This window comes from Cryptomeria japonica, chromosome 11 (genome assembly GCF_030272615.1).
Source record: "Cryptomeria japonica chromosome 11, Sugi_1.0, whole genome shotgun sequence".
Taxonomy (NCBI): domain Eukaryota; kingdom Viridiplantae; phylum Streptophyta; class Pinopsida; order Cupressales; family Cupressaceae; genus Cryptomeria; species Cryptomeria japonica.
In genome coordinates this window covers 566,160,236-566,171,292 of record NC_081415.1, presented here as the reverse complement: position 1 = coordinate 566,171,292, position 11,057 = coordinate 566,160,236, and the positions used below count along the sequence as shown (strand labels likewise).

At 31.4% G+C, this 11,057-nt stretch overlaps 1 protein-coding gene across 1 annotated transcript; it reads right to left on the bottom strand.

Moving 5' to 3' along the window:
* Positions 1-7,660: 7,660 nt before the first annotated feature.
* On the bottom strand, positions 7,661-8,814 carry LOC131080096 (transcription factor bHLH118-like). The gene is made up of 4 exons (XM_058018191.2): positions 8,542-8,814; positions 8,103-8,453; positions 7,891-7,952; positions 7,661-7,799 (listed from the first exon to the last, which is right to left on the bottom strand). The coding sequence occupies exons 1-4, from the start codon at positions 8,812-8,814 to the stop codon at positions 7,661-7,663; spliced, it is 825 nt and encodes a 274-aa protein (XP_057874174.2).
* Positions 8,815-11,057: the final 2,243 nt, after the last annotated feature.

Here is an 11,057-nt window from a genome sequence, read left to right as displayed (position 1 = left end):
GGGGAGTATGTAAGTATTCCTATTCTATGTTTCTTTCACTCCCATTTTGTAGCCGCCTTAAAGGCAGAGTGTGGCATAAGAGACAGTCGATTCATTTTCACAAACAAGAGATCCATTGTTAAGGAGAATAGGGTTTCCATACAATAAGGTTTTTAGCTAATTTTTGAAGCTGCCAGACTAGAGTTGAAAACTTAAGTGAAGTTGCTGAAGCCATTAATAAGTGCAAGGATCCTATAGAATAGCCATGGTTTCCAGTTCACGAAGAAAATGGGCTATGAAGGAAAAGGTTGGGGAAAATATAGACAAGGAACTGTAGAACCCGTTAAGGCAATAATGAGACCAAAAAATGAGGGGCTTGGATATGTTAATAGTGATAGATATAAAATTGATGATACAAATATTATAAGCTTGTGCAAATCAGCTCAAAGAATGCAGCATTTGCATTGTCATAGAGGACATAAAGTAGAGAAATGTAGGGATGTCACTCTTGTTGAATTTCTCAGTTGAAGAATCACTTTGCAAAACCATGTTGGAACAGAGAAGGTAATATGAAATCTATGAAATTTTCTACACAAATTGATTATAGATGGATTGATGGATCCAATTGGAAAAAGGTTACAAGAATGTTCAAAATAATGTACAATCACAAATATTCTTAGAACAAAAGAAAAAACATACAAGAATAAGTAACATTAATTGCAAAGATTATTGTTTAACCTAAGAAGCTATGGTGTTGGTCGCAAAGATCATAGTGTCGATCGTAGCTCGATAATTGTTGAAATGCTATAATAGTGGTTGCAAAAACCATTGAGGTTGTAGTGTTGGTTGTGGAGATTGTTACTATATATGAAAGATTTGATCACAAAGATCATTATTGGACTTGATCACAATGACCGTTATTAAAATTGAATGCAATTATCATTGTTGTATTAGTGAAGTTTTTTAGAACAAAGATTTTTAGAAATGCTTCACTTTATTTTGTTGATATTTGTGAAGATTTCAATCACAAAAGTATTTGAAAATGCTTCACTTTCTTTATTGACATTCATGAAGGTTTTCATTTAAAAGATCTTGTGAAATTCTTCACTTTCTTTTGTTTACACCTATGAAGGTTTCAATCACAAGGATCTTGGGAAACAATTCACTTTCTTGAGTAATATTTATGAAGGTCTTGATCACAAAGATTTTCAGAAACACTTCACCTTCCTTATGGATATAATCATGAAGGACAACTTATTATTAATATTATTGAATAATAGTAATTAAAGGATTCTAGAGAAGGATAAGATTATATATATTTTGAGTGCAATAACATGATTTATTCTTCTTTTGTACATGGATTGTTGACAAACTGATTTGTTATAGGTGACCCCATCATCTAGTTAGTTATACTAAAAGGGGTAAAAATTTATTCAAACTAAAAGAAGAACAAAGCAGGGGCTTCACACAACCCTGTCAAGCTCCATTAAGTGGTCCAACTTTTGAGACAAATCCAGGAGTAATTGACCCCTATCCACAATGTTCCATTTTTGCATGTGATCAGAGGCCCATTTGGCCAGACAATCCGCTACTTCGTTCCATTCTCTTTGAATATGATTAAAAGTGACAGGATCCAAAGAAACACACAAATTAAGAATATGCTTAACAACCAAAGCTAAATGCCAACTAACATCTTCTAAAGTCCACCTATTCAACAAATTCACAACCACCTAGGAATCCGAGTCAAAAATGGTCCTTCATGTTCCACAGCATATAAAAATCCCTAAGGTGGAGGAGACCAATGCCCTTCCCTATTTATCTTCCGAAGAGGATGTCGACATCTACTTCTTAGGACCTGTCCTTGTGCATGAGGAAGATGAAGATGTTTGCAACAACCAACATCTCAAGGATATAGTCAAATCACATTTTGTCGAAACAGTTTCTCCCAAAGAATGAAAAAAATTTCACCACAAATGAAGAGTCACCAAAAATATAATTTATGATTGATGTTAAAAATTTAAACTCTATCTTTATCATAATTGTCATATACAGATACTTCTCTTTGTAAAACACATCTCTCCATATGTCTCTATTTAAGGATCAAACACATCTCTCCATATGTCTCCATATGTCTCTATTTAAGGATCACTGATCTGTTTATTGATATAGAAAACATATAAGAAACATATATTTATGCTCTCCAGATTTCCTACAACAATTAATCCAATAAAAACAAAAGAATAATCCTTCAGATAAAAGAACTGAAAACTCAGTCTGAAAAAAAAGTATATGTTATTTTTCACAAAAGCAAACGTAAGTTAATGGATCATACAATGTAAATCTTTATAAAAAAATACCAACATCAACAAGCGGATCCCGGTGACACATGAGACGAATAATTGGGCGATTAAAGATAATATCAAGTTGCAGCAATATACAAATAGTGCAGGTTGCAGATGACTTTTAGCGCAAGTCTGGAATTCGACATTATTGTGCGCTGTATTTTTTTTGTTTCTGAGCACTAAATTATTAGCGAGATATTAAGTTGAACATAATCCTTGCAACCTTAGCTTTTCCTATTTGAATTTTGAATTTTATATGTACTTTCATAGTAAATTATTCCAAAACTATTAAACTTATATAAATATTATTAAACACATCATAAACAATCATACACAGTTAAAAAATTACAACAAACATATAAAACAAAATCATACTTCCAAAAACCACACTTCAATCCACAATTGTTTATTCCATCATAAACACTTTATAGATAATTTTGTTTCCTTCTAGCTTAAATTAATATCTGTCCATTAAAAACCTGTTCCAACCTAATTTTACCACTACCAAAATTTATTTTATAACATGTTCAAATCATAAATCATTGTCATTGTGAACTTATTCCTCTAGCTGTAACTGTAACGATATACCAGTCTACCATATCAAACTTAATGGCCTGTACAGCCCAAGTGGGATTTAATGAGAGGTGCACTGCGTTTAACAATTACTGCCATTGAAAAGCATAAAATTTTGTATTATATATGAAACCTTCAGGCACAACCATGAAATTTTATGACTTGATGAAATTAAGATACACAGAAGGGTTGAATTTGGAACCAATCATCAATCCAAACTATGAATGTATTTGATCTGCAGCTTTTTGAACAGCAAAAATTCTTATAAAATTTTTACTATGCTGTGTCATGAACTCATAACTATAATAGTATGGTTCTTCATGTTAAAAAGGCAAATCTGTTCTTTAATATTTAATGAAAAGGGCCCATTACCAATTGCAGCGTTCTGTATATATGTATATATGAGGAGTACAAGAATATTAGAAAAGTCTATTAAAATAAATACTTGGTTCAGGAGATTTAAGTTGAGAAGGTTTACCAAATGTGATAAGTTTTCTTTTTTTTTAATTGTGAAAACTTTAAGACACCATTTTGCAAAATACCAGGTCATAAGAAGGGAAGAATAATGCAAAGTAATGTAAACGTATTCGCCTTGCTGTAAATGTAACGTTGTACTAGTCTACCATATCAAAGTTAATAGCCTGTACAGCCCATGTGGGATTTAATGAGAGGTGCACTACGTTTAACAGTCACTACCATCGGAAAGAATTCAATTCAAATTTGTATTATATATGAAACTTTGTAACACAACAATGAAATTTTTTGTTCATCATGAATTTAAGATACACAACAGGGTTGAATTGGGAACCAATCATCAATCCAAACTATAATTTTATTTTATTTGCAGCTTTTTGAAGAGCAAAAATTGTTATCAATTTTTTGATATGCTGGGTCATGATTTCATGTCCATAACAGTATAGTTCTTCATGTTAAAAGACACTTCTGTTCTTTAATCTTTAATGCAGTCTTCTCTTGCTTTCTACTTCTTTATGAAAAAGGCCCAGTGCCAATTGTAGCGTTTCCATTTCCTATTTAATAATTTTACTAAACTTATTCACGATTGTCATATATTTCTAATAGGTAATAATTTTAATATACTTTTATTAAAATCATGTTATACCTATAAGCCCATAACCAATGCATGACATATCTATCGACACATATATTGTGAGTTACACTCATTTTATACCCTCATCTTCTAATGATAAACGTATATATAATACTTTATGTAATGAGGCTATAACTTTTCTAATTAATTATAACATTGATGTACATTAAGATGATATTTATTCTATATTTGATGATGATTCTAAATCCATAGGGTTCTGTTATATTGATATGCTATCTCACTTTATACATTATGATATGTTTTATGATCATCATTCTTATACACCTAATGTGAACCCCTTGGATATTTATTATAGGTTTTCCAATGATGATGACTTGATGTGATGACATGTATAACAATGACTTTCCATTAATCTCTCATGTAGTCACTATATGGGCATCATTGCCTCTTCCAATGTGATGATATTATTAGCCTTAATAAAGAATCATCACGATGATCATGATGGTACTATAATTTCTGATTATGTAAATCAAGAAAGGGATCAAATCCTTAAATAGTAGGTAAACAGTGAAATAGAAGGGAATCACAAGAATAAAAAATCTCATGAGAGGTGAGACTCAAAAGAAGAAGAAGAAGAATAAGAAGAAGTAGATAGAGGAATCTTTTGACTAGAGCTAGGAACCCGTGGGAGACTAGGGTTCAACCCTATACAATAGAATTTTCTTTCACCAACCCCTAAAGAGTAAGGGAAGAAGGAGAATGATCTTTCCTCCTTCGATGAACAATTTTCCTAGAAATATTATAATTCATCTCACCAATATTGTGGGAGATGAGAAGTGATCCCTCAATTGGAGAGACAACAACAACTAGAGGGGGGTGACTAAAAGAACAAGGAAAATCAAAGACCACTAGAGAACATGAATATTGGAAGAGTAGCCTATGGAAATGATGGTACTACAAGTTTTTTGTCACATGCTAAATAATTTTTTCCTTATAATTATGTGTAAATTTGAATGATGATATATTATTAACTAGTGAGTTTAGACTCTATTATTGTTGTAAATTTTTATAATGGTTTGATACATCTTGTTTATGTTACACTTGTTTCATGAACCAACCTTTCATTTTATGTTGTCATTTCCTCAATTAGCTAGAAATCAATATGTTATATTGCAACAACCTCTTGTATATCCCAATCTCATGATTTTCAACCCTGTGATGTTGGAAAAAACATTATAAAAAAATATCACAACTATCCTCTTGCCAAAATATGCAAGACAATATATTTTCATACATCTTATCATAAATTTAGATTCTCTAAGAATAGAGGCATTGCATTTAAAGATAAATCTAAACAACTCCATCCTTTAACAATGAGAGTCATATGAAAATGAATTAGTCGATCAATCAAATTGATCTTATTTTCCATTATACACTCTATTATAAGGTTATAATTGAGATTAAAAGGAAACCAATTTATACAAATGTTGATGAGCAACTTCATTACTCATATATGCTTATTTATTCCTCTTCATATTTATCACATTATTTTTCTTATCTTTATTTATTTATATTTGTGTCTCTATTATTTCTAATTTTCCTTCTTCATATGTCATGTATGTCCTCACCCTCCTTACATATTCATGTATTTTCCTTGTGTACCCTCACAATTTGGACCCTTTGATTATGACATGTCCTTTGTACCCCATTGTCAATCTTTTTATTTCATCACTTGGTTGGAATGTTTCTTACATTACTCATTGGGATGTATTTACCTTGTGTACCCTCACAATTTGAACCCTTTGATTATGACATGTCCTTTGTACACCCTTGTCAATCTTTTTATTTCATCACTTGGTTGGAATGTTTCTTACATTACTCATTGGGATTGCCTATATATTTTTATTTGACAATTTTTATGTGACTAATTATAAGATTCATCATGCCTCATTTCTAATGCAATTTTATTTTCTATATTTAATATATTTGCACCAAAAAAAATGATAGAAATAGTTAAATGCATCCAAAAGTAGTTGAGAGCATCTCAAGTTATAGTTATATTTAATATAATAGAGTGTAAGATAATTACCCTTATTTTATATAGCATACCTTCTCTACAATGACAAGGGGTGTAGAAACTCTAATGGCCTTTTTCACAATCCTCCCATTAATATTTAAAAGACTTTTTTTAACTCAATGTTTCATATGTCATTTTATGGTATGATCAAAGACATGTCTCTAATTATAATAACACATAAGAAAGTCTCAAATATTTTAGAAATAAACTATTCATTTAAAGACAAGTAAGACCTCTAATACATCATTAACTATAAAAAAGAAGAATACATATGGTAACCTCATACATTAAATAAGATTTCCGTGTAGAACCTATTAATGTAGAAGATATTTCAGCATCAAACTATTAACTATCATAGAAAGCATAGGAACTATAATACCTAAAATTTAGTCTAGAATTTGATATTTTGATGGGAGAATGGTTGATCTCAGTTGCATGCCTTTGGAAGGAATTCCATGAATTGTTGATGATGTAATTTAATTGTAGATGATGTAATTCAAATGGATCTCCTATGTTGGAGAGAAGAAGACATGCTTGATTCTTCGATTTTAGACATTATAGCTTTAGCTTTCTTCAAGAATTTGGAAGTTAGCTTACTTACTTTCTTATTCATCATCTTTTATTTATGAATTCATTTTCTCTTTGGTCATGTTTTTCTTAATTCATTTTTTAAATTATATATGTTTTATTCATAATTTTTTTTATTAATATTGTTTTTATAATGAAATTTAAACAAGTTTAAATTCAGTTTTTACAAGAAATTAATGATATCTCCATCTATCAATAAATCAATTGAAACTATTTAAAAATAATATTTTTAAATATGTAAAATTATATTTCAACTAAAAAATAATATCTTAAACTAATCAATAAATTTCCTATAACACAATTAAATAAAAATATGTATATATAAAAATAGTTACATAAATGATTGCAACCTAATATTAATAATGATTTAACATGATTACTATAAATTTTAGAAAGAAACACTAAAAAAATTCTTTAACTGCACTATATGAACACCAAAAATAACTATCAAATATCTACAATTTCTTTAAACCACTCGACCCTGGATCTTTCACTATACAAATCATAAAAAGTTATGACACTACAAATTTAAAGGTGTTATTCAATGTAGAGTTAGAGAATGACACTAGAAGAATGGCATTGGCTAAGCCAATCTGAGATCATCATATTATCTAAGATTTTCTTAGAATAAGTTAGTTATTAAAGAATGGCTCTAGAGGAATTGATTTCGCTAAGCCAATCTGAGATCTTTTATATCATTAAGGTTGTTACTTAATGAACCACACCAGAAAATCAAAATTGCTGTAACTCATGAAACAAGTCTTCAAGATCATCTTCGCTAATGCATTAGTTCATGTATGTGATGCTACCCATCTGTATCCAGTTTTGTCTCAGTTTTCTTTCAATGGACTATTCAACTCATGACAGCCATTTCCATTGAAGAATTGCTTTGGCTAAGCCAATCTGAGATCTTCATATCACTAAGGTTGTGATTTAATGAACGACACTAGAAGAATTGAAATTGTTATAACTGATCAAACAGGTCTACAATAACATCTTCGCTAATGCATTAGTTCATGTATGTGATTCTACCTATCTGTATCCAGTTTTGTCTGAGTTTTCTTTCCATGGACAGTTCAACTCATCACAGCCTTTTTCATTGAAAAACAAAAAGACATATACTAGTACATTCCCCTTAATTTCACAATCGTCCCATAATTCAATTTTATATCTACATATGTCGAGTAGTAACAATACAGAAAGCAAAGCTTCTGATCCTAGATTTATGACTGAAACAGCGTAACATTCTGCCTTAAGCTTACCCGATCAATTGCTGAAGTTTAACATATAGTGTCTCGACATTAGTAATGCTATGGTCTGCTACCTGTGAAATTAAAATAAAATGCATTCAGAGTTTTGAAAAGAATTAAGCATACAAACTGTAGGGCATTGCTACCGTGAAATTAAAGTAAAATGCATTCAAGTTTTGAAAAGAATTGAGCATACAAACTGTATGGCTTTGTTGGGAAAATACCTTGGCATGTATGGTATGGAAGACTTTTCCGTTATTCACAGACGAAGCAGCACTCACAACTTCTACTCTACATTCTTCCAACACCAGAAGAACATCGGACAAGTCAATCTGATTCTGGATCGAGTTTATATATACCTGAAATGCAGCTGAACCGAATGACTTTATTTTAATTGATGGGAAACCCTCATCTGATTCCTGGAATTCCAGAGGCTTGGATATTTCAACTCCCTTAAGGAAAACTGCTGGAGTTTTGGTCCTGTCTCTTTCCTCTGATAGATCTTTGATCTGTTGCTGTAGATAATGAACATAATTGGCAGCCTCCGCCAGTTGGTCTGTTACTGAACGATTTCCCTGCACAATATCGATTCCAATTCAATTCGGACAAAAAAAAATCCACCAAATAAAACTGCTTGAGCTCTGAAATGAAATAAAATCATACCCGAATACTTTCTTCTGGAAGTAGTGATCTCAGCTCTGAGTAGAGAGATTTCATGTCTTTCCGCCGCTGCCTTTCAACCAATTTGTGAGTAATCTGTTTGTTGGGTTCTGAGCCTGCCATCTTCCCAACATTACATGAACTGGGGTTACCAAATCCATCTTCTGAAGATTTCTGAAAGTAGAAATCCAGAGTATTTTGGTAAGTTTTCTCTTGTTGAGATGGGATGGAACTGAAATTCGACAAGTCAAATTCCTTGTTTGGATAGAAACTCATGGTATAGGGAAAATTGGTCATTAGGATTGTTGGGTTTTAAAACCAGACTGGAAATCAGATTCGCTGCGAAAAGGATAAAGGATTTGGTACTTAACCTGGCAAGATCTGGGATGGACTTTAAAAAGGATAAAAGATTAGGGTTCGTGGATTCTCATCAGAGATATATTAGTAGGGTAACCAAATTAGGGATTGCGAAATCTGCACGATCTGATATTGCATCTACTCAGTGGGTCCAAATCTTCAAAACTAATTAGAAAACAAGATCTGAATCAAATTAGATCTTTGAGAAGTGGTCAAAGTGAGGGCAAAAGCGTTCAATAATCTACAGTGTCAGAGTTCAATGTCTGTTACCTACCTCCTTCAGAGACAGATAGAGTCCCGTGAATTAAGAAATGTTTCCTGTATGGCTTTTCCACTGCATGAATGAGGGCTGTAAATGGATTAGTTAGTCAAATATCTGTATTTTAAAAGTCTCTCATGATTACACAGAGACAGGTAAGTCGATGGTCGCAATTCCATCAGAGACAGGTAAGTCGATGGTCGCAATTCCAGCATATTAAATGCTTCTTTTTCACGTTGGAAAATTGCTGATTTTTTATATTGCGCCAGCACATTTGCTGTTCTGTTATTAAATTGTTTTTGCTGGAATCATGATGTGAAATGTTTTTAAATAAAAAATTGGGTACATAATGCCGACCATGTTTCCCAAATTGAAACTCTGAAGAAAACGCAATGGAATTTAGAAAATAAAAACACGTGCCTATTAGATAATGTATAATAAATGGATGGCAATTTCTAAATGGCAGGTTACCAATCTGGCATATAGATCTTTCTGCAAGCCTACAAGGGATGCATTCTTTAGTAGGTGTTTATAATTTTCGGAAAAATGAATTTTATAATAGTAAATCAGTTAATATAAATTTTGTGTAAGGAAAATGCTTGTCAGAATTAAAGTTATAGGCTAGTAAAAGTTTTTTGTGTTTATAGAATTTATAGGTTAAACAAAATAAACATTGATTTTATTCAATAAGTCAATCATCTTTTTTTTTTTAAATGGGTTAATTTTTATTAATCTTCAAGAGAAAATTACACATTAGAAATGGTCAGTGATCTCACAAAGAACAATCAATTAAACAATTTTATCTTTTTCAATTAATTGCTGAAATGTATGAGATAAATCTGAAGGCAAATGTCCCTGATCTGCAATATTCCAATCTTGCTAACATTCTAATTAGACTAATATTGGCTTCACTTTAGTTCTAGATGTAGTTAAGCTTATTTGAGCTCCTAATTTGCATTTCTTTAGTTCTCCTAATTTTAGCATTAGGGTTTTGTACCTAGAGTTTCATTAATCCTTTTATAAGGATTTATTCATTCATTGTAATTGTATCTATGCTAGTTTATCTCCAATGAATCTTTTGTGCAATATTATAGAATTTATAGGTTGTTATTAAGCATATAATCTATTTGCTTGATTTCATTTGTGTGTTAAGTATTTTTATTGCAAAAAAACCTTGGCTCCTATGGTTAATCATCAAATTCTACATGGTATCAAAGCAAATCTGTCAAGTTCCTATCCACATTTTTTAGGGATCCAACCTAGGGTGATTTTCTTATTTACATTGGGGTCAAATGGAGGTTTCCATCATGTTCATAGTGATCCAAAACCCTAAGATTAATTGTCATTTTGTCAAAATCTAAGTAGTTGAAAAATTAAGTCATGTTGGCTAAGGGCACAAAAAATGAGGTAAAATTTAGAGGTAGCTAAAAATATTTGGGCACTTTGGATTGAAATAGAGATCACCATCTAGCTTAAGAGACCCAAGAACCCTAGAAATGCTTACATCCAAACATTAAAATTTCTAAGTCAAAAAATATTTTGGGCAATTTTATGTGTGGGCATGCAAATCCTCAGGGATTGTACAAATTCATACAAATTTGTAATTATTAGTGGGGGCATTCTTATCATCATTCTCTCTCTCTTATGGGGGGACATTCACTATACTGTTGTGAGAGAAGCAATCCTTAGGGGGTCACATTGAGTCCTCCTATTCTTCTTTCTCTAGTATAATTGATTCATTTTCTCTCTTTTGGAGAGAAGTCTTCTCACATTCAGTTTTATCCTTTTCTCTATTTGTGGGAGATGCATTGCTTTACATTATTTTGTACATGAGTACCTAATCAAGCCTAGTTGTTGGGACTCATTAGGCCTTTTAATTACTTTATTCACTTAAGCTAAATTT

Excerpts from the sequence above, each read along its gene's own strand:
- LOC131080096 (XM_058018191.2), bottom strand. The coding sequence starts at position 8,814 with ATGAGTTTCTATCCAAACAAGGAATTTGACTTGTCGAATTTCAGTTCC. Across the intron at positions 7,953-8,102 it reads TCCATACCATACATGCCAAG|GTAGCAGACCATAGCATTAC; the intron begins GTATTTTCCCAA and ends TTAATTTCACAG. Across the intron at positions 7,800-7,890 it reads AAACTTCAGCAATTGATCGG|ATATAAAATTGAATTATGGG; the intron begins GTAAGCTTAAGG and ends CGACATATGTAG.